Source organism: Mauremys mutica, chromosome 16 (genome assembly GCF_020497125.1).
Source record: "Mauremys mutica isolate MM-2020 ecotype Southern chromosome 16, ASM2049712v1, whole genome shotgun sequence".
Classification (NCBI taxonomy): domain Eukaryota; kingdom Metazoa; phylum Chordata; order Testudines; family Geoemydidae; genus Mauremys; species Mauremys mutica.
The window spans coordinates 31857289-31884359 of NC_059087.1; the positions used below are offsets into that span (position 1 = coordinate 31857289).

The 27071-nt window shown below is 50.9% G+C and overlaps 2 protein-coding genes across 3 annotated transcripts; one reads left to right on the plus strand and one right to left on the minus strand.

Annotated features, from left to right (window-relative positions):
- Positions 1-448: 448 nt before the first annotated feature.
- Positions 449-23553, minus strand: ZMAT5 (zinc finger matrin-type 5). 2 transcript variants are annotated; one of them, XM_044990000.1, is made up of 6 exons: positions 23400-23553; positions 17645-17806; positions 14204-14266; positions 13211-13291; positions 6251-6353; positions 449-717 (listed from the first exon to the last, which is right to left on the minus strand). In XM_044990000.1, exons 1-6 carry the CDS (start codon positions 23545-23547, stop codon positions 588-590), a joined length of 687 nt encoding a protein of 228 aa, XP_044845935.1. In that variant the 5' UTR covers positions 23548-23553; the 3' UTR covers positions 449-587. The 2 variants fall into 2 exon arrangements, with proteins under 2 accessions (XP_044845935.1, XP_044845936.1); XM_044990001.1 differs by lacking the exon at positions 23400-23553 and adding an exon at positions 22952-23099.
- A 179-nt stretch (positions 23554-23732) lies between these two features.
- On the plus strand, positions 23733-26497 carry LOC123350989 (cytochrome b-c1 complex subunit 9). Its single transcript, XM_044990002.1, has 2 exons — positions 23733-23922; positions 26232-26497. Exons 1-2 carry the CDS (start codon positions 23782-23784, stop codon positions 26277-26279), a joined length of 189 nt encoding a protein of 62 aa, XP_044845937.1. The 5' UTR covers positions 23733-23781; the 3' UTR covers positions 26280-26497.
- Positions 26498-27071: the final 574 nt, after the last annotated feature.

Below are 27071 nucleotides of genomic sequence, written 5' to 3' on the forward strand. Positions count from 1 at the left end.
TCTAGGCCCAACAGAGACCATTAAAAGACAAAAATCACTGTGAAAGAAGCACATGCTGCCTCATTAACGCCACTTTAACCACAGGTTTGTTGGCTTGACCATCATCAGGAATCTGCCTCTAGTGCAGCCACATGACTCGGGCTTGCACAGACAGGTAGAGCTGGCACTGTGCCTCAAAGGCCACAGGATGGGGCTCATGCTAATCTCCATTAGCAAAGGCCTTGCCCCCCCACCCCCACTAAGGGGCAGGAAAACCCTGCTGCCTTGTGGACATCACCCTGCATGCAGTGCAGGGGATACACAGGCTGGGGTTCTGATAGGTTAGTCAATTTCAGCAGAGAGAACAACTTCCAGGTGATCAATTCAACCCCCGGGCAGCTGGAAAAGACCACAGTGGGGGAAATACCGGGTCCAATAGGCCACACACCCAGACCAGCCACAACTGACTCAAGTGACTTTTATTCATTTAAAAAATATATATGAAGTAACACTGAACATATCCTACAGCAACCAGACCCCTCTCTTCTCCATGAGGCATAACTCCACACATCTACTCCTCCTTCTTGCATCTCACCCCCCTGCAGCCTTCATCCCCACTGGAGGTGGGGTAAGACTGGCCATCCTCCAGGGGGTGGAGCCTGAAGGGATGGGGGAAGGTCCTGTATTGGAGGCCAGCCAGGTGGGTACTGAAAAACCAACATCTTCTCCGTCAGAGAACTGGGTGAGAGAAAGAAATAGCAGCATTAGGTCAGATCCAGCCAGGTTGAGTCGTGGTGGTGCTCCCTCTGCCCCCTCCCCCGTTATCAGCCTAGTTTTTCCAACAGCCACCAGACCTGCCCCCCCCACACACAAGAAATGAATCTCCAGAAGTATTAGGGACCATAGGGCTGTCTGGGAAGTTGGTAGAAATCTGACACTTGGGAGTCTTGAGCCAGGCAGCAGCAGCTGGTGAACAAAATAAGCAGAGGGGCCTCAGGTAGCAAGTTACCACAAATCCCTTCAACCTTCTCTGACCGGCCTTTCCGAGGGAAACCCTGGGACTCTGGTCAGGAGGGAGCGTGGGGAGAAGAGATGGCAGAGGGAAGTGTTCTGCTGCGGAAGGGGGCCGCTGGGGAAATGGGAAGACAACAGAGGAATGCAAAGCTGGGCCATTTTACAGTCAAGAGCATGGGATGAAAAAGCAGCATTTATCCCTCCAGACACTGCTTTACTGCTCTCCTAGTTCCAACCTCTACCCCACCTTCCCAGCAATAATCCCGTGAAAGGATCTCTGTGCAAGCAGAGAGGAGCTGCTGGAACGACTGGCCCCACTGCTGGGTGGGAGATCCCTTCCTGATCTAGCCACTGGGAAATTCACACCCCTCTCCCTGTTGGGTGTCAATTAAGGTGGCTGCAGACAAGCAAGGATGGGAAAAGTTAAGCCACCTAATCTGACCCACCCTTCCACCCACAGCTATACACCTCATTGCTAGACCAGTTGCCACATGCCCCAGCCTTGACTCTTCCCCCTAGGCATGCCAGCCTCCAGCACGCCAGGGAGCTGGCTTCCCAAAGCTCTGCAGAGAAGGGGGGGAGGGTGTCAGGCTGGTCTTTGTTGTGGTGTGGGGCTGGGGCCAGCACATCCCAGAGAGAGAGAGAGAGAGAGAGAGAGAGTCACCACCACAGCAGGTGGCATTTGCCCTGCGCTTGCTGCTTGAATGGGTGAAAATCTGCAGTTAACACTAGCAGGCAGCCCCTCCGCCCAAAGCACAGCACTCCCATGCCAGAGGTGAACTCCCCTCTCGCTCTGGAGAGGATAATTAATCATTCTGCACATCAAGGGCCAAAGCCAGCCGAGGTGTCACTCCATTACCTCCAGAACAGGGATGCACTTGGCCCTTTAAGTCTTCCATTGGCAGGCAACCTGCCCCCTTTCCGGCAGCTCCTCAGTGCAGAAGAATAACTCATTTGTTCTCCAGCACAAGTCCTGACAGCCGCTTTCACTGATTCTCAGGGGCTTCTACCTCTGATCCTCACACATCTCTTTTTAATTGTTATGCCAAAATGAATGTAATCAAGCTCCTTTACATAATAGTGCTTATCCAGAGACTCGCGGAGCCCAGACCATGTGCTGGAATTGACTATTAACGTTTACTGCATTACCTTCCGTGCGGTCTACGTGAAACGATCATTCAGGGATGGTCTAGATAATACTTAGCTCTGCCATGAGTGCAGGGGACTGGACTAGAAGACCACTCAAGGTCCCTTCCAGTCCTATGATTCTGTGATTCGGGCTAATGTTTCTATCCCCTTGGGGGAGCGTCCTCTGGAGTTTGGATGACACTGCAGATGCTTTCAGCGTCTGGTGGTAACATTGCTTTTTCTACATTTAGGCTTTATCTACACACAAAAGCTGTTCTGCTTTAACTAGACCAGTATGGCTAATGCCATATGACCCCCTAGTGTGGATGCAGTTATACCAGTGTAAGGGTGCATACAGTGGTACAGCTATACCCATACAGGAAGGGGAATAAACTATAGCGGTATATGACCCCTTTATCACAGTGTAACCGCATCTACTCTAGAGCTTGTACTGATCTAACTATACTGGTAAAAAAAAAAAAAAATCACTGACCTAACCAAAATGATTCTCCTGGTCCAAGAACTGTGTGGGAGGCCAGCAGGCCTTCTGGAAAGGAAGGGTGGCTTAGTGGTTAGGGTGCCAGCCTGGAACTTGGGGAACATGGGTTCAATTCTCTGTATGAACTTGGGCAAGTCACTTAGCCTCGCTGTGCCTCAGTTCCCCTATCTGTACAGTGGTGATATTACAAGGGTGTTGGGAAGATAACTACATGCTGATGGGGGCCATATACGTACCTTAGATACAATTATTCATGGATTTCCTTCCGCCCCAGCCTACCTATCCAAAGAATGGCAGAGAACTGCATGGCTCAGGCAATAAGGATCAGATGGGAGCCTCTTGTATAAATGTCATTTCAAAGCCAGCCAGAAGGGAATGGGGGGCTGTTTGGGGGGATTATGTGAGACAAGCTGGTGGATCTCCAGTCATTTCCCACAAAATCGGAGTCCCACAGTGTTACCTCAGCCAAGAGGACACAGAGCGAATGGAGACAGAAGCTCAACTCCCCTTTGCCACGCCCAGGCCCTGGTTTGAGGCACACTGGCAGGGAATGCTGGAGCTGCTCAGACCAGTCAGGACCATGCTGCCCCCAAGAGCTTTTCCATCATCCCCCAAGCTGCCCTCCCTGGTAGCTGAGATGGAAATGGCCCGTAGGATCCCCTAGTCCCGTCTCTTTGCCAATGCAGACTGCTCCCCACAGCACTTTCTCTACAGTTTAGTCTCATTTTAAAGAGCCGGATGGCCTTTATGGACACCAGCAGCCACACAAAGCACTAGCGAAATGAAGCAGGCGCTGGAGGGCGTGTTTCAAGTCCACGTACCCATCACTGCACTGTCCGACCCTTTCAGAGAATGAGTCACCTCTCTGGAAGTTTCATAGAGTTTAAGGCCAGAAGGGACCAGCAGATCAAGTCTGACTTCCTGCCTGGCCCAGGCCATTATATCTCACCCAGATACCCCTACACTGAACCTAATGACTTGAGTTAAACCAAAGCATTTCAGTCCACAGGCAGAGAACATGCGAGACGGAGGCCCCAGCAACGGCAGGGAATTGATGAAGTGACACATGCCCAGATGATTCCAGCTAGTGCTCCATGCTCCATATTGCAGAGGAAGGAGAAAGACCCTTCCCAGGATAAGACAGGGAAATGGGCTACTTGCCCCCTGCTGCCAACGTTCTCAGCACTGTCTACAGCCGCCCACCCATTAGCTGGGTGGGTCAACGCCCTGGGAAGCATCTCACAGTGGAAAGTGAAGGCTCCTTCCCAGACAAAACAGAACACACGGTTGCTCAGGACAGCAAAATAGCAAGGGCTGCTGAGCGTCCTTTGGCTGTTTGTGTGGGTGAGTGTAGCTGGTAGGGATAGACATTTGCCATGTCGGTCTAAAGGTGAAGCTCTTACATGAATGATATTCAGCTCCTGGCTGGCAGATGCACCAGCAGCATCTACTGGAGCAAAGAGGAGCTTAGCAAATAAAACACCAGCATCCCGTGCCTCCTGCCTGCTTCTAATGACCAGGGAGACAGGTGCTGGTTCGTGGCCCTTCCACTTGGTACCGCACGAGTCCCTGAACAGGACAAACGCAAGGGGCGACCGCACTGCATGGGTGCCAAAGTTATTCATTGCAAGCAGGCTCTGCTGCAGGGCTAAGAGCAGCCAAGCGGACAGATGGGATGAAAGGAAAGCAGCACATCTAGAAACACTCCAGAAGGAAGATCCTGTCCAGACCAATGCGGAAGGGACAAGAGTAAACAGAAAAGAACAAAAGAGCCATCTGGCACCTGACCAAGCAACAGCCAATTAAGCCTGCGGCACAGTCAGGTGAGCGAGACAACAGGCAATGCCAAGCTGTCAGAATGCCACTGGGAGGGGCTGGTTCCATTCCACTGCTGGCAAACCAGAAGGCGGGGGCTGTGCAGGGAGGACAAGCAGAGGGCAGAGGAGCTGTCACTGAGCCCGGCTCAGCGGTCTGTCCACAGAACTCGGGTTGTTACTGACACACAGCACTTCAGTGGCATTTTCCACCCAGAGCTCTCCAAGCACTTTGCAAAGGGGAGGGAAATATCACTAGCTCACATTAGATAGGGAAACTGAGGCAGAGAGAGAGCAAGGCTGAGACTTTTCAAAGCCATGAGTGTGTAAGGGGACTGTTGGCCTTTACTAAAACTCAGTGGGGTGTTTTGGTTGGCTAGCTCCCGGTACCAAAAGAAAGGGGAAGGGTTGATGGGAAATCAGGATCCTGAGACTGACAGTCCCCAGGAACTATGGGGAAAGGCCAATGCTCCAGGTCAGCCTGATTGACAGGGTGGGCAGGCTAATGAGGGAATCAGGAGGCCGGGGTCCCGTCCTCTCTGTGAGCTGGAATTGCCTGCAACAGAGTCGGGCCCAGCTAAGAAGAGAGCAGGGGCCCAAGCTGAGCTGGGGAGCAGGGTCACACCGGTCAAAGCCAGAGAAACAGCCTAAGGAGCAGGTCAGTGCTGGGAGCAGAGCCATAGCAACAAGAGCCACAGAAGCAGCCCAGAGAGCAGATCCATGCTGGGAGGAGAGTTGCAGGAGCCAGAGGGGCCAGAGAAGCAGCCCAGGGGGGCTGGAGGCAGAGCAGCAGCAGTGCTGGGGCTGGAGTGGGGGCCAGAGCCAGGTGCAGTGAGCAGCTGGGGAAAGCGAGGGGGACCCTGGGCAGAGGGCCCAGTGCAGGGAGATGCCCCCAGCCAAGAGACCTTGCAGGCCAAGCCTGGAGGGGGATCATAACCCCAATGGGGGGGTCGACGCTGGGAAGAGGGTCCTGCCACCTAGAGCCTGAGGCGTGTGGCCATCGCCAGAGCAAGTGTCCCTGCAGCACAGCCAGGGCCTGGGAGGGAGGCTTGGAACATGTGAGTGACAGACTGTGAACTTCCCTGACACTCCAGAGACGCTGGTTGTGATGTCCCTGTGCCACAGAGCGGGGTTACGTGTTTTCCTTCAGCCTTTCCCATTTGTAACTTATTTTTTAATTGGTTGCTGTTTCATAAATTGTATTTGCTTGAACTGTATGTAATGAGCAGTGGGTCAGGGAAGCGTCCAGAGCGGAAGGAGCACCCTGGAGTGGGGACACCCTAGCCAGTGCCCCAAGTGACCACAAGATTGGGAGTCGAGCCCCCCAGGAATCCTGGGCCCAGCCTTGTCGGGGTTACAAGGACTCTGCCAGACAGGAGAGTGGAAGGGGAGCCCTGAGGGCAGGGAGGCCTCTGGGTAAAGGAAGTGGGAGCGAGGACTCAGATCCTTTCGCTAGCCCACTTCACCGGGGTAGTGTATGAGCCAGGAAAGTTCCCCACAATAGCGGGACCCATCCCCAGTTTACAAGTGCATGCAACCCTGATCTGTGCTTGCAAGTCCAGATTTGCACAAGCGGGTAGGTGTGACGTACACACCCAGTGCACGTGCATAGCTTTCAAACCCAGGCTTTAAGTGACTTGCCCAAAGGGTCACAGCAACTCACCAGTGGGGTCTCCTGATTCCCAGCTCCCACAATCAATCCACTAGCTTAGATTCTGCTCTGACTAACCTCCAACATCTTTAAGATTCAAGGAGAGTGGGGTGAAGAACAGGACCATCTTCTGACTGGGGCGGAGGAGCTGCCAGCCTCACATACCTGTTGCTCTGAGCCAAGCTCACCCTCTTTTCTCTCTTCTCCAGCCAGTCGTCTACTGTGCCAGCTGGGACCTCTGCTCCTTCCTCCTTTGATCTCCTTTCCTCTGTTTGGGGGAGAGAAGGTAAAGAGGGCCCTGTCAGAGCGCCAGCCCTGCAATCCTGCAACACTTGCCCTGCAGTGAGTCAATAGTTTCTCCAATACAATCCAGTCCCTCCTCCCCTGCTGGCCACCAGCATCTGGAAGCTTGGCTTCGCCATGGCCAGGGGCATACCCAGGAGCATCCATTGCCAGACACATGCCCAGCTAGTCAGAGATACTGACAGCCTCTGGATCTGGGCGGGTGTCAGCTTCCTCTCCTGCAGCACTTAGCCTCTGCTGGCCCGCAGCCCTGAAAGATTTGCAAGGACCCGGCCGTCTGATTGGCAGGGAAGTAACCAGACACCTCAGCCCAGCCTACCTGGCTGCAATAGGAGCATTTGTATCAATCGATGCAGATAGCAAGTTGCAGGAGTGTGAAAGATTCAGAATGTGTGTGTGCCTGGACGGACGGACAGATGGACAGACACACACACACACACACACGGTTTCTGCTGGAAGATAATGGGGACGCTGCCAGGGTTTTTCTTGGGGCATTTGCTGCTCAACACATCACAATCCCAAACACTTGGGGGGCAGGCCAGAGCCAGAGGGATTGCTGGATCAATGGTCAGTATAGTTCAGCAGCCGGTCTCTGACCAAGGCCAATAGCAGATATTTCAGAGCATAGCACAATGAGGGGTGAGGAGGGGGGTACTGCTCAGCCAGCCAAGGAGAGGAGGGGGTGAAAGTGACTGTCACCTTTGCACTTTCTTGATCGCTTGGCCTGTCAAGATCCTGTTCAGCCCCGGCATAAGAGAGCAGCCTGAAGATTGGTCTAGCTTACCCCATCTGGTAAGAGCTCCCTAGGCACTGTTCTGCCAGCAGGAGGTAGCCAGAGTGCAAAGGCATCCAGTTCCACCCTTTCCCTGTGCCCAGAGAGAGTGTAGTACGGAGCCAGCTAGCATGGCTCTGAGAATGCCCCACGCTGGGGGAATTCCCAGCTTTGTGCCCCCAGAACAGCATGAAGGGGCCATGGCATGGGCCAGGGTCTAGCCCTCTGTGCTGACATTCACAACACAACCACACCCTGACAGCGGGCAAGGCAGAGACAACCTGCTGGAGGCTCACGCTCCGGGAGTCTGCAGCCTAGGTTCAAGTTCCCAGACGATGGAACTGGGAGAGCAGCTTTAAACACTCTGAAATGAACAAAAGGAAACCAAACATCAAGTCCTGCCTCGCCTTTCCGGCAGTGGCCAGTAGTGTCTCTTGTGGTACAGAAGCACCAAGACTAGGTTACAATGGATATAAAGGACAGACAGAAAGACCCTTGGAGCGCCCTAGGTCCCTGACAAACACAGCCTGTGCCGCCCCGTGGCCCCTTCCGCAAGGTGCCTGCTCAGCATCAAGACATCATACGTCAGGCTTTTAAGCAAATATTATACATTTCCAGACAGGGTGTGAAATTAATATCACTCCAGCAGAATGAAGGATCGCTCCATCCTAACGGTGGCAACCAATTATTCATCTGCTTGGTGAATTTTAATGAGGACAATGTGCTACACAGTGAGCAACTGGAGATGGATAATTTCCCATACCCAGAATTTGCAGCCTTTGCTAAGGGGGGTTGGTTTGATCCCACTGGCTGCATGTCACTCTAAATGCAGCGATGAGGATCTTTGCTGGAGAGCTCTGTTCTTCTGCTGTTCTCCCCAGAGAGTGGGGAGGGATCCCCCGTTTAGAATGGCCACCCAACATGGTCCCAAACCAAAGACTTGGTCAGAAGGGGTGCACAGGGGAGGTAGGAATGATAGTCCAGTGGACAGGGCACTGGACTGGGGCTCAGGAGTCCTGCGTTCAGTTCCTGGCTCCGCCAAGGACACACCAGACATCTATGGGCAAGTCCTTTAGTTTCAGTTTCCCCATCTGCAGAATGGGTATAACACTTCCTACTGGGATGAATCTACCAGCGAGTGTGAAGTGCTTGGATATGTGGTGATGAGGGTCACAGAAGTACTTAGACAGGCTTCTCTCCTTGTGCTGGGATTGCCTTTCTACCCCACTTCTTCCATTCAACAATGCTTTTCAGAGCAGCCAGGAGAGTGGCCTCTGTCAAAGCTGCTCTGCTATTCAGACAGCAGGGGGCACTCATGGAATAAACTGCCCCAACGCATCTCCATGACTTCAGCTCTGCTGAGACAGAATGGGAGCAGGTGGAACTCCGCAGACCCACGGAGCCAGAGTCTGCTCTGCACAATAAATCCAGAGTAACTCACTGGCTACTCCAGATCTACACTGGTTTAAGTGAGATGAGACTCTGGCCCCTGGTGTGCACATTAAAACATCCAGCTAGCTACATGTTCAACAAAATGAATTTCTGCGCCAAGGTGCTCTGATCCTCAGACACCCACATACAGGCAGCAGGCAGCAGACACGTTTAGCTCTATCCTGCTCTCTGCACACATGTTAAATCCAAGCCTCTAAACCAGCTTTCCTCTGCAACATTCCCCTCCCCAATCCTGTGTTGCCTGGGACGATCCTGGGTGCCAGTGCATTTGGGACGCTCCCAAGAATTGGGATGGATTTGCCAGAATCTACAGTTTAAGCTTGAGAGGCAAGGTTCTGAGCCCATCTGCTTCAGTAATAAAAATACACGTACCGAGTACACAGCGAAGCAGACAGTGGGAATGGTAGCAAGACTAGGGAGTTCCGTTCAAAGCCTAATGACAACCAATTAAAGAGTGGCTGTAGTGAGTAAAGTGCCTCTCTAACGACGCTGTGAGGGGATTCCAGGTTAAGCTTCTCTCCCCGTGGGGCTTCCAGAACAGGTTTGTTCAATTGGGGGAAGGAGAGGAATATAGCTATCTATCAGCTTTTGACTCGCACCGTGACAGTGTGCCAAGCTCATCTGGGATCGGAGAGTCAAGCTGGGTTCTCTTGGCATCTGACATCAGCATCCGTTACAAAGAGAGATGAGCCAGAACCAAACCTTCAGAGCAGAGCAGAGCAGCCCAACGCATCCTGAGCAAGTTCAGATCCAGAGCTGAACTTTGGGCCGCTCTCTGGTTAGGAAGCTTCTGCAACCAGAACTTCTCTGGCTCCTCTGCAGCAGTGCATGAATCTGAAGGGACTCCAGCTCTCTCCCACATCTGTATGGGCTTGCCAGGGCCGACGAGAGAGATTGGGGTGCGTCAGTTCTACGAGCACGAGGGACGCAACGCAGCAAGGAGCCCGTAACTGTGTGTAAGAAGATGCCAATTTTACAGTCACTTTTCCTGACCATAACTGCACTTAAGACAACAACCCTCACCTGTCTCGCTGCTGAAAGACCCAGCAGACCCAGCCAGCGAATGCTCTGAGGCAGGCAGCTGGGACACGGCTCCCCTCCTACTACAGGGGACCTGTTGCTCCAGGACACGCACGTTGGACTGGCAGCAGAGGCAGCTAAAACCAAACTGGTCTTGTTGCCTAAGCCACTGTAAAGCAACGAATGGTAGAGAAAAGCTCCTACTTTACCCTCAGATGTGACACAAACATGGGACACCCACCCCAATTACAAACAATATTTCCTTTGCTTGTAACACAACCCATTCAAACCAGTGGAACTCACTGCCACAAGGTTATCGAAGCATTTAACTGGATTCAAGAAAGGATTTGATATTCATATGGCTAGTAAGAGCAGACATAGACATATCAGACAAGCTCTCATGCTTCAGGGTATAAGCCAACCACTAACAGGGCTAGGAGGAAACTTCCCGTAGGGGCAGGCTGTTCCATAACTTTTCCTTATGGGGTTTCTTGCACCTTCTTCTGAAGTATCTGCCACTGTTGGAGATGGGAGGCTGAGCTAGATGGGCCTCGGCTCTGATCTAGTCTGGCAATTCCTATGTCCCATACACAACACACAAAAGGGAATTAGAGCTGGGCTGCTCGAAGAACCCTGCCAAAGGTTGATTTTTGTCCCTCCCTTGACTCCATCTGAGGCACAGAGCAGCCACCAGCAGCAAGTTAATAACTTCTGCAAGTGATGGGTTCTGGGACCGCTGCAAAGAAGAGACCCACCCCATCTGGCAACTGTTTGCTGCTCTCACCCCTTGTGACTGTGACTCAGCCCTAACAACCCCCTGCATCCTGTAGCCAGACCCTCCTATCACAATCCCACAAGCTAAGCAGGGGCAGCTCAGCAGTCGGATGGGAGACCTCCAAGGAGCAGGGAGTGGGGCTGGTAAACCAGTAAGTGGCACTAACCCCTGTGAGTCAAGATCACTGGTCCATCAAGTCCTGAGTCACATCTCCAGCAATGGCCTGTGGTGCCTCTTGTGGGACAGAAGCGCCAGAACTAGCTTAAAATGGATGTAAAGGGAATTCTTTACTGGGACAGATACACAGACCCTGTGGAGCTCTCTAGCTCCCTGACAAACACAGCCTTGTGCTACCGAGTGCCACCACGTGGGGCCTTCCTAAATCCTGGCCTGGCCTCAGCACGCTGTACCTCTTGCCTGGCCTCCGCACTCCTGCAAGGCGCTGCTGACTACTCCACATGGCTAATTGCAGTCTGTTCCTGCCTGACCCCTAGCATTAACACCACTTTACCTGTCTCTCTGAAACTCTCCTGGCATCTGGCTCCATTTTACAAGCCCAGCTACAGTATCTGACCCTAATGTCCCACACCTGTGAATCCTGCCGGCTGACTGCATGCTCTGCAGCGCTACCTTGTGCCAGCTGTGCTCTCTGGCCATTCATGTGATCCAGATTTTCCATGTTACCAGATCCCACCTCCCTTCCACTGTGCCCTTCATTCACAGCCTTAAAAACCATCTCCAGAAATTCCTGGTCAGCCCCTATCAGGCTAAACCACCCTGGGTCTCTCATCACAGCACAAACCAGCTCACATGGCCAGCCTTTACTCACAGAGGATTTCCATTGACATGACTGAGACTGCTCCCAGGAGCCAGGTGAACATAGCCCTGAAGCCAGGCATTTACACTGCACTCCTCCCAGTGGTGCCAAGTCTAGGTAAGAGCCCTGCCCTAGGCTGCTCGCTACTTACAGAGGAATTGCTGTAATTCAAGCGTTAGGTTTGTAAAGCCAAGTTCCAGGGTTCCAAGGAGTCCCCCTGGCCAGTCAGTTCAATTCCCCACTTTCATCCAATCAATAATCAAGAACAAATGTACTTGGCACACAGCCCTGTCAGATCCTGCCCTCTCCCTGTGGCTCCACTCAGGACAGCTGTTGCCATGGGCGGCACGTGAACCACCAGCTGGGGGAGGCTAGCCCCCAACCCCACCCCTTCCGCCCGAGGCCCCACTCCTTCCACACGCCCCCGCTGGAGCCCTGAGCCCCCCCCCCCTCACCCCGCAGCCACCAGCCCCTGCCCCAGGCTAGCCGCCCTAGCCCTGGAGTGCCGGGAGGGCCAGCGGCATTGGCCCAGCCGGAGCCGGGGGCCACCGCACAGGGGGACTGGAGCTGCCGCCTGTGGCACGCAGAGCAGGAAGTGGGGGGAGGGCCTGGGGGAAGAGCATGAGCGGAGCCAAGTTTGGCTGTTTGGGGAGGCACAGCCTCCCTCAGCCCAGGGTACCCACCACCCATGGCGGTTGCTTCCCCTGCTATAAATAGCCTTAAATGGCTGGAGTTTTACAGGTTCTTCCAGTTTAACTGACTTCCCGACCAACCCCTCGTAGCAAAGAGGGGTCACCAAGAGGTTCCGCCCAGGGATGCAGGAGCAGAGAGAAAAGGAGGCGAGATGGCAAGATGGGCATTGCTTTTCTGTGTACGGTGCGAGAGGCAACCATCGCTGGCTATCTCCATCCCCCACGTGGCTCCAGTGGAGGGATTTTTACTGACTGCCAGCGCCGTTCAGTGAGCGATTCGCAGAGAAGCCTCGGGGATGTGCAGCCTGACTCAGCAACAGCCGGGCCTCTCCCTCCCACTCTTTCAAATCTAGAGCAAAGGCTGGGGGTCTCAAGAGTCCCCCCCGATTAGCAGCCCCCCCCCCTTGCCAGCTTAAGGCTGTTCCCTGCTGGACTGTTATCAACGCGATATTCGACCTCTCCTGGAAGCCTGGGCAAGTGACTGGCTTGGAGGAGGTCAACAATGCTTGACCCTCGGTTCTTAGTCTGGGGAGGTCATGATCCCCAGGAGGCGTTGCAGCTGCCTTCCCTTTCTTCAGGGCTGGATGGAAGGGGGATCATCTGGGATCACAGTATGGAAAAGCCATGGCCTCCCCCAAGGCTGGCCAAGGGGAGCAGCCCTTCAGCATCTTCCTTCTAATCCCTTGCCCCATCCCAAGCTCCACGCCCCCAGAAACAGAAACCCTGAATCCAGGTCCCTGTGCACGCCCCATAGAGGACCCAGCTAACTCCAGGCCAACCTTTCCTGGGGTTCAGAGAAGCAGTTTCCCTTTAATAGGGGGGAGGGGCTGGGGGAAAACCACAAAAGTCTGAGAGTTTGGGAGGAAGTGATGCACTGGTGCCCCCTGCTGGTGATAACTCATATAGCTGGCTAACAAAGCCCTCTCCCAGCCATGCTGCAGAGAACGCACATGGCCCAGAAAGACACCTTCCCACGCCCATTACTGGGCTGTAGCTCTGAGCAGTAACACACACAGGTCTCTCCCTGTGCCAGAAAATCAGGGAAAGAATCCATATAGGAAGTGGCCCCATCTCCAGTAATGTTACAGGCTCGGATGGTGAGGAGTGGCTGGGGGGCCAGCAGGATAGATCTGCACTGATCATTCCATGCAGCTGCCCAGTCCCACAAGCTGTCTTTGCACAACTGGTCGTCTGTGCCCCCTTGTGCCCCACCAACACTCTGCAGCCAGGGTTCACAGTCCTCACAAATCATTTGGCAGTTTCTTGTTCCATCCTCCCTTCTCCCAATATTCACCTTGTACCTGTGCGTTCAGCTTCTCCAGATCCTCCTCAGTCATGTGAGAGAATCTGCAGTTGAACCCGAAGTCGCATTGCCCTGGAACAAGACACAAATGCAGGCAGATTAGAGCAGGGCTCACTCCAAAGAGCAGAGGAACAGGCATGGTCTCCCCCATGCATCTGCACAAACAGCCTCCATCCTTCCCTTTTACACTCTTGGGGGAATTCTGCACCACTGTGCATGCACAGAATTCACATCCCCCGCAGATTTCTTTGCTTCCCTGCAGAAAATTGACTTATACCCAGATCCCCCTGCCGAGCTCTATCCCCTCCCACACCCAGACACACACACACACCCACTGAGCTCCAACCACCTTCACCTAGACCATTACCGCTGCACCCAGAACCCCCGCAACAAACCCCTGTGCAACCAGATCCCCTCCACACCTGGATCCCCCACTGAGCTGCCCACACGCAGATTGCCCCACACAAAACCCTCTCAACCCACACCTGGATCCTCCCACACTAACCATCCACACTTGGATGCTGCCTTGCTGAGCCTGCCTGCCCACACCTGGCACAGAGGGGCAGGGCCCTGGGGTGTTTCTGAGGCAGGCACGGTCCCTGCGCTGTGGCAGGGTTGGGTGCAGCCTCACTGCTGAGTCCATATCCCGGGGAGGAGCTGCACAGTGATCTCCCACCCCGTGCAGCCAGGGGCCCATGTTCCCCAATGCCAGGCTGGAGCCTCCACACTTATTTGACAAATAAAATTTGCAGAATTTTGCAGAATTTTTAATTTTTTGGTGCAGAATGTCCTCAGGAGTAAAACTTTTTACCTGCGTATGCTCATGGGGGTCCACATAAGCACACCCAGCAGCTCCACGCCACACTCTGTTAGGCACAACTTCCAGGCCAGCCCAGAGCAGCGCTGACCTGGCTAACAGAGATTTTTTGAGCTAGCGCACCCTAGATATCACTGTATGGAAAGACCACCATGCAGAAACCCAACCTGTTTGCAGAAATTTCCTGCAGGGCTTCTTGCTTTGCTCCTCCAGCAGGACAGCAGCAGCATCTGGGGAAGGAAAGGAATGAGAGAGATGAGAATGAATAGAGCCATCTCACCCAAAAACCATGCACCCGTCACTACCCTTACATAAGGGCCTGCAGCCCACCAGAATCACATGCAGGTCAGCTGCCCGATGAGCAGCCCTTTCACATGAGAGCCGTGAGCAGCAGCCATGGAAAGCTCACTACAAGACAACGGGCGACTAACATTTTCCTTGTCTTCAGGCTTCTCCCTTGCATCTCACTGGCTTTGGAAGATCTTGTTTTCTTTCTGCTACATGCTCCCTCTCCAGCCACACAACAGAAAAACAAGCATGAGGCCAGAGCAAAGACAGTCTGTAACGCTCAAGGGACAGAGACAGACTCTGGTTCAAACTGGTGGTAACGGGGGGGGGGATGGGAGGGTGTGCGCAGCAGTTCTGGAAGCTGAGCCTCCAGCACCTCATCCTGTGCATCTAGGGGACACCACGGCAAAAGTGGCCTTTAATGGCTATTGAGGTTGTGTCCTGGAAACTCCTAGCAGTGAATGAGCCTGGAGAGCCAAGCTGAGATTATTAAAGGAACTGGCACATGAAATTGCAAGCCCATTAGCAAGAATTTTTAATGAATCAGTAAACTCAGGGGTTGTACCGTACGACTGGAGAATTGCTAACACAGTTCCTATTTTTAAGAAAGGGAAAAAAGGCAACTACAGGCCTATCAGTTTGACATCTGTAGTATGCAAGGTCTTGGGAAAAATTTTGAAGGAGAAAATAGTTAAGGACATTGAGGTCAATGGTAACTGGGACAAAATACAACATGGTTTTACAAAAGGTAGATCGTGCCAAACCAACCTGATCTCCTTCTTTGAGAAGGTAACAGATTTGTTAGACAAAGGAAACGCAGTGGATTCAATTTACCTCCATTTCAGTAAGGCATTTGATACAGTTCCACATGGGGAATTATTAGTTAAATTGGAAAAGATGGGGATCAGTATGAAAACTGAAAGGTGGATAAGGAACTGGTTAAAGGGGAGACTACAACGGGTCGTACTGAAAGGTGAACTGTCAGGCTGGAAGGAGGTTACTAGTGGAGTTCCTCAGGGATTGGTTTTGGGACCAATCTTATTTAATCATTTTATTACTGACCTTGGCACAAAAAGTGGGAATGTGCTAATAAAGTTTGCGGATAACACGAAGCTGGGAGGTATTGCTAACACAGAGAAGGACCGGGATATCATACAGGAAGATCTGGATGACCTTGTAAACTGGAGTAATAGTAATAGGATGAAATTTAATAGTGAAAAGTGCAAGGTCATGCATTTACAGATTAACAACAAGAATTTTAGTTATAAATTGGGGACACAGCAGTTGGAAGTAACAGAGAAGGAGAAGGACCTCAGAGTATTGGTTGATCACAGGATGACTATGAGCCGTCAATGTGATATGGCCGTTAAAAAAGCTAACGCGGTTTTAGGATGCATCAGGCGAGGTATTTCCAGCAAAGATAAGGAGGCATTAGTACCGTTATACAAGGCACTGGTGAGACCTCATCTGGAATACTGTGTGCAGTTCTGGTCTCCCATGTTTAAGAAGGATGAATTCAAACTGGAACAGGTACAGAGACGGGCTACTAGGATGATCCGAGGAATGGAAAACCTGTCTTATGAAAAGAGATGCAAAGAGCTTGGCTTGTTTAGCCTTACCAAAAGAAGGTTGAGGGGGGATATGATGGGCCTTTATAAATATATCAGAGGGATAAATATTAGGGAGGGAGAGGAATTATTTAAGCTTAGGACCAATGTGGACACAAGAACAAATGGATATAAACTGGACACTAGGAAGTTTAGACTTGAAATTAGACGAAGGTTTCTAACCATTAGAGGAGTGAAGTTTTGGAACAGCCTTCCAAGGGGAGTAATGGGGGCAAAAGACATATCTGGCTTTAAGACTAAGCTTGATAAGTTTATGGAGGGGATGGTATGATGGGATAGCCTAATTTTGGCAATTAATTTGGCAATTGATCTTTGATTATCAGCAGGTAAGTATGCCCAGTGGTCTGTGATGGGATGTTAGATGGGCTGGGATCTGAGTTACTGCAGAGAATTCTTTCTTGGGTGCTGGCTGGTGAGTCTTGCCCACATGCTCAGGGTTTAGCTGATAGCCATATTTGGGGTTGGGAAGGAATTTTCCTCCAAGGCAAATTGGCAGAGGCCCTGGAGGTTTTTCGCCTTCCTCTGCGCGTGGGGCACGGGTCATTTGCTGGAGGATTCTCTGCAGCTTGAGGTCTTCAAACCACAATTTGAGGACTTCAATAACTCAGACACAGGTTAGGGGTTTGTTACAGGAGTGCGTGGGTGAGATTCTGTGGCCTGCGTTGTGCAGGAGGTCAGACTAGATGATCATAATGGTCCCTTCTGACCTTAAAGTCTATGAGTCCTAGTAGAGGCAACTCCCTCAGATTTCAATGAAAACTGCAGCTGCTAATGCCAGGGCTATATTCAGTCTGGAGACGGGAGTCCTTGCTAGCCAAAAGGAAGGTGACCCGTAAATCAAGGTTGGGGAGGGTCACTAGGACAGCAGCACAAGATAGGCTTGGGAACAAACAAAGCAGTAAGGCTATTCGGCAGCTTGCCCTGGCGAGACCCCGTTGGTCCTTCCACGCTCAGCAACAGTCACCTAAACTTCCATAACCCAAACTGCACTAGGCAAACTTCCTGCCCAGCCCGAGCCCATCAGCGCCATGCTGTGCCCGACCTAGCAAGCCAGGCGATTTGTCCGATTGAGGCAGTCTCTAACTTCTGGCCCATGGGAGCCCCAGCAAAGCCCGTGCGATTTCCCCAAGTCACAAGGGCATCTCCTGGGCTGCAGCTGCATCTTCCAGCACAATTCACACCCGCGTCTGCCTCCTCTGTCCAAACACTCAGTGCCACCCTCCCCCATGGCCGCAGAACCCCCATGCAAACAAAGCGGCACCTCTTCTCCCCATCACACATCCCTGCCTCCCCCAGCTCCCAATTCAGTTCACAGTAGTCCTCTGGGGTTTCACAAGCCACCTAACTAATTCCAGCACTCTCTCTCTACACCCCTCATGCAGCACATTCCTCTCCCAGCCTCACCATTGTTGGTGCAAGAGGCTTCTCTCCTTTTGCACTTCTACCATCTGGAGCAGACTTCCTGGTTCTTTCCATCTCATTTCAAATCTGACACCCGGGATTCTTCACAGTGTGATACTGCTGCCTTGGAAATAATTTGGCAGCCAAACCACCAAGTCTGGGAGGTGTCCTTGACACACTGGGGTTAATGATGCTGGATACACATTACTGATGCTGATCCAGCCTCATTTACTAACCACCTCTCATGACCACCCTCCTGGGAGAAGGTTCAACTTGGCTGGCCAGACCCACCTCGGAACAGGTCATACCAGGCCTTCTTGGCCCTCAGGTGCTGCACCCCGTTCAGGTGCTTCTTCCTGTTGTGAAGATTGTCTTGAAAGGATCGGTCACAGTAGTCACAGAAATACCTCTTCCCCATTGATCCTCCGTTGGGCAGAGCGGGGTCAGTGCTGCCTGGAAAACAGCATCGGACAGAGGTCAGCGCCAGGCAGAATTCATTCCCAGGGAATCTCTTACACCTCCTGCTCCCAAAGGTCAAGGATGTGCAACCTCTCAGGTGTACACTTGAGAGGGAGAGAGAGGAAGGGGTGAGACAGGCTAATTTAAACTATTGCTCCTCCCCCCAAGACATGGCAGCTCTGAGTCTAGTGGCCTTGTGGATAATGCTCAGCACTGCTGCAGGGAGGCTCCATTCCCTTCCATGGTGTCTTGCTCCCTAAGCAGAGGGAGGCAGCTAAACACACCTCCTCTGCAGGGCTGTAACCAGGGCAACCGCCAAGGTGCAAAGCTGCAGGCGCAGAAAAATAACTAACAAAACCCAGTAGGGGGAGCAAACATGCTTGCTCGCCCCGGGCGCTAAAATGCCTCCTCACGGCACTGCTCCTACCCTTAGGGTTCTCTGCTGTGGAGTCCAGATCGTCCAAGCAGCGATGCCAGAGAACCTCCGCAAGCTGCCCAGCAGCCACTATGTGGTGAAGCAGTTACCCCTGGGGAGCTGGGATGATCTCAGGAATCAGCCACCCTGGATGATAAAGTGATGGTACTGCCTAATCCCATGCTGATCTAGCTAGAGTTTAATGTTGCCTTACAATGTGCAGGATTAGACTCTCCCCATCCTTTTTTCCTCCTTCCAGCCCACAAATTTATCCCTCCAAATGATTCCAATTCCTAGACCTTCAGAAGTTGAAGCAAGAGGGATTCTCTCTTCCACTGCACCCCCTGTATAGCTGTCCTGGCAGCAAATAAGGGTCATATCTAGCCAGCTGGGAGAGAATTCCCCTGGCGCAGACACTGCACTGAAACACCACCCGTTACCTGATGGTGCCCAGCCTGGCACAGGAGAAAGGCTGGTGGAGGGCAGGGGCATGTCACATGAGTCTCCGTAGCACTGAGCACTGCAGAGATTCTGTGCTATGGTCCATTGGCAGGATCCAGGAACTGACTGCTCTAATTTATGCAGGGGCCATGTCAGCCCCCAGAGCAGGTCAAAATCCCGATGGGCAAAGATGGCTTAAACCACCTGTGCCCCATCGCCCGCTGGACTGTGCCTGCTGGAAGCGCAGTACAGAATCTCAGCCAGTAGCAGCTGTACACTCCCTCTCTTGGAACATGATGGACACCCTACAAATGCCTAAGATGAACAGATAGGTAGCTAGACTCTGAAAATGCCTACACAGCTTCACAAACTTGATGACCAAGTCTCTGAAAAGCGTGGCACAGAAATTAGCACAAGAAATAAAGACTTAAAAACCAAAGACAGCCAGGACCAGGGCCCCCAGGAAGTTCTCCAGAGTCAGCAGAAACAATGCCATCAACCGGTGATCCCTTTAGCACCACTGCCCAGGCTTCCCTCAGAGCAGATCCTGCCAAGCCTTCATGTCGGCCAGCCACAGGGTCACCTCAAGGGCAAAACAGATCACGGCTACAAAGTCAATCTAGCAGCCTCCCAGAGCCTGAGAAAGGAGTCCTGTCTCTTCCATTCGCTTCCAGTGCAAGATTCCTCAATGACTGTGCCAGCCACTGCACAGATACAGAGGACTGGAGGAATCACACGCCAATAAACCCCCACCTTGAGGCACTGAATATAAATGTCTCCTTTGTTCGCTAGGTACATGATGGATGGTAAAATACTTGGATAAGAATAAGCCAGATGGGGTTGGTCTCTCTCTCTCGCAGGTTCTGATTACCCTACTGGGAAACCAACTATGTTATCTAGAATGATGGCTAAGTCTAGCTCTTGCTAGTAAAGTGCTACCATAGCTTGGATGGTCAGGAGTTTCAACCCTGGTGAGCTCTTAAGATCTGCAGGGGTGAAGCCTGAAGCTTTGCTCTGCAGTCCTGGAAGACACAGCCCATCTTCAGTTAATCAGCATTTACCTACCATTTGTCACCTTCTTCTACCTGATGTACTACAAACTTTTGTAGCCAACTGTGGGCTGGTCTACACTGGGGTGGTGTCGATCTAAGTTACGCAACTTCAGTTACGTGAATAGCGTAGCTGAAGTTTAAGTATCTTAGATTGATTTACCTCTCGTCCTCACGGCGCGGGATCAACATCCGCAGCTCCCCCTGTCAACTCCGCTACCGCCATTCGCGCTGGTGGAGTTCCGGAGTCGACAGGAGCGCGTTCGGGGATCAATATATCGTGTCTAGATGAGACGCGATATATCGATCCCCGAGAAATCGATCGCTACCCACCGATACGGCAGGTAGTCTAGACATACCCTGAGGAATCTGGCACTAGGCATATCTCAGCAGCCAGACAGCTTTGGGGATCAGTAGGGGAAAGTTCTTACAACTTTCCACCACATAAAGGGTCACTCAAGGATTTTATTGTTGTTTTTAAGTTTCTATGTTCAAAGCTCTCTGACATTTGATTCCATGGGATATGCCAGCAGCTGACATTAACCCAAACTCTAGATTTCAACCACCTGCTTCTGCAGTCTATTTTTACTCCAATTTCCACAAAACCAGATCTCAGATCAGGGGAAATGAGCTTGATTTCTGCAATGGATCCACACACAAAATATCCACCGAGTTCAGTGTGAATTTCATGTCCAGAAAACATTACAGCATCAGACCCTGAGAAAATTAATTTAAATCTTTACTTTTCTTTATTTGCATTTTTCATCATTCTGGCCCCATAACTGCAGAAACTAATTCCCAAAATAAACAGCAGCAGCAAAGAGTGAGAAGTCTTGTAGATTTCAGCAAATGCTACTTTCTACAAACCATACATCCCTTGTGGTACTGGCTCCTGCATTCTTGTAGCAAGTCAGACTATGGGGAAAAAATGTAACAAAGCTCTATTAGAGGGTCACCGGATACTCAATAATAATAGGGCGGGTGGGGAACACGAAACGTTTTTTTATAAGGAGTAAGAGCAATAAATATTTTCATCTTCTTCATAAAATTTCAATTACAACAGTTATTTGTTTGGATTTTAACAATCCTCTGTAGTGCTGCAATCCAGACTCTTCAGCACAGGGCTAGTGCCTGGGAATCAAAGTGAAAACGACTAGAACCAAAAGTGATATTGACTAACCTATTTCCGCTCTCCCTACTGAATGAAGCACAAAACAAACAGCATTATTGGTTAAAAGTACAAAGAGATTTTTTTTTAAAGAATTCCCTCAGTTTTAATAATTTTGGTTGTTATTAATAACAGGAGTAAAAAATTCTGCTTAATATTTTTAACCTGGCTTTTCTCCTTTAATGTAATATTTGCAATTGGATCCATGCAAAGTAGACCCCCGGGTCTCTGTAGAGCCACCACACCAACATCAAGGAGCCTGTACAGGTGCAGAGGTCCATCTGCCTTAAACCCATCTTAAAATAATATTGTTCCAGTTTAAAATCTTTTCAGAGCAACCTTTTCAAAAAGCAATAGCACAATCCAATGAGTGCAGTGCTTGGCGTACCCACATGGGCTGAGTGGTTGAAAAGATCCAAGATACACTGCATAATCTCACACCCTTCCTCTCTAAGGGGCCTTTCACTGATTTCATTTACAGGTGCATGCAATCCAGGGAGAGGGAAGGAGATGCAGAAGAGAACACGTCTGATTTGTTTTCATCTGGGTGTAACTGATTTTTTTTGTACTGGACTCTGAAAATTGCTTCTGAGCCTCTCTCTCAATTTCCTGCTTCCTCATAATCCAGGCTCAGGGCCATTTCAGTCACCTTGGGTAGGGTATCTAGCCAGATGTGAAGTCAATTAAAGCCAAGTGTCAAGCTTATGAGACCCAGCTGCCAATTTAAATATGCTCAGTGACAAGTGAAACCAGTGGAGTCTGCCAGCATCTCTCCATGCTGAAAAGAGGACAAATTCTGATCTCATTTACACCAGTGTAAATCCAGAATAACTCCACCAATTTCACTGGATTTAGTCAGGAGTCATGCCAGCATAACTGTGATCAAAGTCCAGACAAATGGGAATAGTTTATAGGCTTATTAGGAAGATTGCCTTAGCAGAAGTGATGCTCAGCAGTTACCACTGAAAAACTGCAGCTGAGTTTTCAAAGCCACCTAAGAGATAGGTGTACCTAATTCCCATTATAATTAATGAGAACTGGGTGTCCAAACCTCTTGGCCTACTTTCCAGCTTTTCTCCATGTCTCTGACACAGACAGAGGCCTTGGTCCACACAAGAAACCTCCACTGATCTTAGCAGAAGCTGTGTGCAAGATCAAGGAAAGCAAATGGCTCTGCAGTCAGGACTCCATTTCTGGGTGGCTGACACAACTGAAACACAGAGAAAATGTCAGTTTTTAAGATCCATTTTAAAATTCAATTTAGATACTCATTAAATAGAAACTTTGGGAGAGAAAGGGAGGTTTTAAAGGGAATTTTTCCCTCCTCCTTTTAGTTTGCTTGAATGCAGCCCCAGATACCCCTCCCGCACATGCTTCTAAACCCAGATTTACCTCTGTCCCACTGAGGTTTGAATTGATGGAGGTAATGTGTAACTGCTCCCCTTGTTAAAATGAACCATTTTGATATAAATAAGCAGAAGGCAAATGGAACTGGAATTCCTCCAATAAAATGTATTCCAAGCAACTTCACCCTCCTCGTGCTATCACTGAAGTCAATGGCAGAACTTCCACTGACAAAGTAGAGGCAGCACCAGGCCACAAAATTAATGTTTTTCTTGTGCCTTCTACCAGAAGTCTCTGCTCTCTAATGATAACGACTCTTACTCTCATGTGTGATCAATAAAAAAGAAATAGCTGCACACACACACACACACACAACAACAATATATGAAACCTAACATGCCTCCCTTGTGGTCCCTTAACCCTAGGATTCTATTTCCAGGAGCAAATGTTCTTTCCTCACGGATTTCTCTTAGCTCTGCTCATGACCCACCACAATCCAGTGTCACTATTTGTGGTGTAGTTTCATGTAGAATTCAAGACTCTTTCTGTAGGTATGAAGATCACCAAGTATGCCTACTGTGCTGTGTAAAACACATAATATGCAGCTGGACTATATAAACTTGGGCTGAAATTTTCAATATTAGATAGTGATCTTGGGTGCAATTTGGGCTGCCCAATTCAAGACAGCTTGGCCCTGATTGTCAGACATGTTGTGCACTTACATCGACATCCAATTGCAGCACTTCCACAATAGCCTCAAGCCCCCAGTCAACTGAAGCAGGTGAAATCCGAGGCCATTTTTTGTTTGGCCGGGATGTGTCATTACCCCTCCCCACCCCAGAAGGGTTTTCAGTTACGCTAACATTATAAAAGCCTGTTTGTGTTAGATGTATAAAAATCCCCCCACTCCCTCTGTGCTTCCACTGGGCTGGTTCCTCAGCACCTTGCGGTGTGTGTGTCACCACACGGGTCGGTGTGAGCCCCGGGCTGCCGGGCTCCACCGCGTCCGGCCCCGGCGGCGTGTGCCCGGACCGCTCCCTCAGGGCTCCCTGCGGGGAGCGCGTGCATGGGCCAGGCGCCGCCGCCGCCGCCGCGCTCCCCCGGGCCTGCTGCCCTGCCCCTGCCCCTGCCCCTGCCCCCGGCGCTGGGACAGGCACGGGGGCCACTCACCTCCCCACCGACACAGCCCGACTCCCCGCCCTACGCCTCCCTGAACGCGCACCGCACGGCCTGCTGGGGCTTGTAGTTTTTTACCGCCACCAGCGAGGGTCCGGCGCAGGCGTTCGAACGAAGGGACTACATCTCCCAGAGGTCTCATCGCTTAGGGACCTATGGTCAGAGGCGAGCGCGGCGCTATGCATGCCGGGAAATGCAATCCGCGCCTGCCCCCGAGAGCGAGGCGCTTTCCCCCGGGGTGGAGCGGCGCGACGCCGCACTCCAAGTCCCAGGGTGCCTCGCGGCAGGACTCCAAGCCCCAGGGTGCATTGCCGCCACTATAACTTCCGGGTGCAGGCCGCGCCTGCGCTGGGCGTCGCTAGAGGAGGACGCCGCCATGCCACTGCGCTCCCGGCTGTACAGCGTGTTCTTCCGCCGCACCTCCACCTTCGCCCTCACCATCGTGCTGGGGGCCCTCGTCTTCGAGCGCGCCTTCGACCAGGGCGCGGACGCGTTCTACGAGCGCCTGAACCACGGGGTGAGGGGCCGCGCTCGCGCGCTTCCTAGGCCGGCGCGGCTGAAGGTCAGGCCGGCCTGTGCACTACGCGAGGCCCCGGCCCGGGCCCGGCCTCTGGACAGTCCGTGTCCCGCCTGCGGCCAGAGCTGGGCCCCGCCCCGCCCGCGTGACCTCCCCCTGTACCAGCGGGGCTGGCTGCCGGCCCCAGGCCGCCTCAGGGCCCCGCCGGTCAGGGGGTGGCTGCCCCACGCACCCGGGCGGACTAGCGGCCTAGTCTCCGCGCTTCGCCTTCCTTACAACATCCCTCGCCCCTTCTGCGCCCGCCGCTCCGTGCTAGGCCGGGGCTGTAAGGGCGCCGCACCTCCCAGCCCCCCGACCGGTCTCTGCCGGGTGAACGCGGCAGTGGGAGCCGACACACGGGCTGGGCGAACTTACTTCCCGCTTCACCCAGGCTGCCTGTAGGTGGTAGGGAAGCAGTGGGATTGACTTCTGCTCACTGTCTTCAGCCCTTTATTGTACAGGGCCAGATGCATATGAAGGGCTGAGGCTCCAGCAACCATGCTAGTATCATGGCAGATGCATTTTGTAAATGCATAGTAATGCCAGTGCTGAATTGCCTTGTGATAACCACCATGATTATAGAAGTACTGCTATTATGGCACTTACAGGGAGGATTTATGCATGCTCTTGGGCTTCTCCAGTTGTCTTGGCCCTAATGGGGGAGATAGAGTTAAAGAAACTAGCACAGGAAGCTTAAAACAAGGAGTTGTATTTCTTGAATGTCTTCAGTTTCATATTTCTGATGTCCAACGCAACAAAACAGGTGACAGCAACTTTGCACACAATGTAGGTCATATAGGATGTGTTGCCAGTATTGCAGTGCTGTCCCAAGCAGTCTGCAATCTAAATTAGACACAAGATGAGATGAGTCAAGTTGTCATTGTAGTTAAGTTGCATCCATGGACAAGAAAAGCTTGATAATTAATGCTTAGATACCATGGCAATAAGTGATACACACATTACCTGATCCTCCAGTTATCTGTAACTGTCCCCAAGTTGTGATAAAAAAGTATGTATTAACTCTAAAAGCACCCAGAGTTTGTGCAAAATACAAAATTACAGCCAAATATAAAGTGTGTATGATTTGCACATTTCCTCTTCCCTTCCGGGAGTTTGGGGCCAGATGACACTTATAATAGCCAACTGGAATTATGTATTTCTTTGGCTACTTTCTGAATTGAGCAATTCAGTTAAGTGTAAGTGAACTTTTTGTGAGTCTAGGGTTGTATGCTGATTTTCCCCTTTTAAAGAGGCTATGATCCTGTCTAGACCAGGCATTAGAAATGCTATGATACTTTCTGCCCACAACTGGAATCTTATAAGTATTTATTGTACCAGTTGGTTGTGATGGTTGAGCCAAATACCTTGTTTTGGGTCCAGCTTGAATTTGTGTTGACTACAGTGGCTTTTCCTCAGTGTGAATGCGGAGCCAGAAGCTGCAACAGTTTGGTGTTTCTTAACCTGCAAGGTTACAGAGTAGGGCAGCAGTAGGAACCTACAAAGTTGTATGATCCTAGACTGCCTCCTTATAAAAATATACTTGAAAGCTACCTACATTCCCTTTGTGCTACTGTGGCTTACCTAATGCAGATCCTGAATATGGGGTCCCAAGCTGAGGCATCAGTGCACTGCCCCAGGCTCTTGTGGCACTCTCCTGGGAAAGCTCTGTGGCGAAGAGGCATCAGTAGATGCTTCTGGTCCAAGTATCATACCCTCCTCTGGTGACTGGGTACAGGGAGGCCATAGAACAAAAGAGCAAAGCTACTATAAAAAAAAATATTAAGCAAAATGCAGAAAAGGATGTGTGAATAGAAGGAAGAAATGGCAGCAAGTATGCTGGGACTTGAGAGGAAGGGGACATGGTCTCATTCTGCCAGTCCACTGCAAGAGACAGCTTCATAAAAAAAGATGAGATCCATTATCTTAACTCCATTCCACAGTGCTATTCCTCAAGTTACCCCAGAACCTGTTTCAGGTGTGTGCTGTGCCTTCTGGAATAAGTGCTTTGGTATTCCTGGAGTGCACTGGTCTGGCTAGGTAAGGCATTGTGTGGATGTGCTAAAGTGGTCACCCAAACAAGTGCCATTAGGGTATGCTGTCAAGGGCAAGACACCAAATGGGACAGTAATGGCAGGAAACTTCAGTGTGTTCCTCACTTGTAGGCCTTCCCTTTAGGTGAAAGAAATTCAGCCCAGCATCACTGGGATGGATATATATATATATATATATATGTAGACTTTTTCCTTCTGTGTTTTTTTTTTCAAATGCAGAAACTGTGGAAACACATCAAGCACAAGTATGAGACACCAGAAAAATGAAGTGAGCTGCAGGAGCCATGCGGGGGTGCCTGTATCCCCGTTTGCAACTCTTCAGTTGCCTGATACCAGTTACCAAGAATGAAAATGGGCTTCTGACTGAAGAAATCTGAGCCAGAGTACATCACCAACTTCATTAAGATTTCTGCCACAGATGGACTTAAGGATTTACTCCTGCTGTGTTAAACGTTCTGTTAAACTAATAAACTCACTAACCAATACCTCTTGTGCTTACATGTTCAATGAACTTCCCCTGTGCTCCATATGTAAATAAGGGGTTATTAACCACAGGATGTTGGGCTCTAAATTAATGTGGCATATAGAGCCTTATTTCTGTGGCACTAGTATGGAAAATCATATGCAGTTTGTTTTTGTGTAACCTAAAAAGTGGAAGCACAGATACAGCTGAAGGCCTTTGTCAATATTTATTGCTTCTGCCTGGTAAATGTTCCAATTTATAACTCAGACCAATGTACAGGCAGGAGCAATAGCCTTAAAAAGGCAGGCAATAGCTAGCCAATATCTCTAACCATAAATGGTCTCTCCAAATATTCTTAACAGCACTTTATTTAAAAAATAAATTCCTCCAGCATTCAAACCCATCTTTCACTTTGCTCTTGGTTATATGCAACACTTTAGTCTCTTTATTTAAACATCTTGTTTTCTACAGTAATTAGTGTATCAAAGCACCCAGTTTTGGTTCTGGGGCTGTATCTTTATTACATCTCAGACAAACCATCTAGCCTGTTTGCTGACAAATGATATGCACTTGTTCAGCAAGATGGCTGCCTCAGT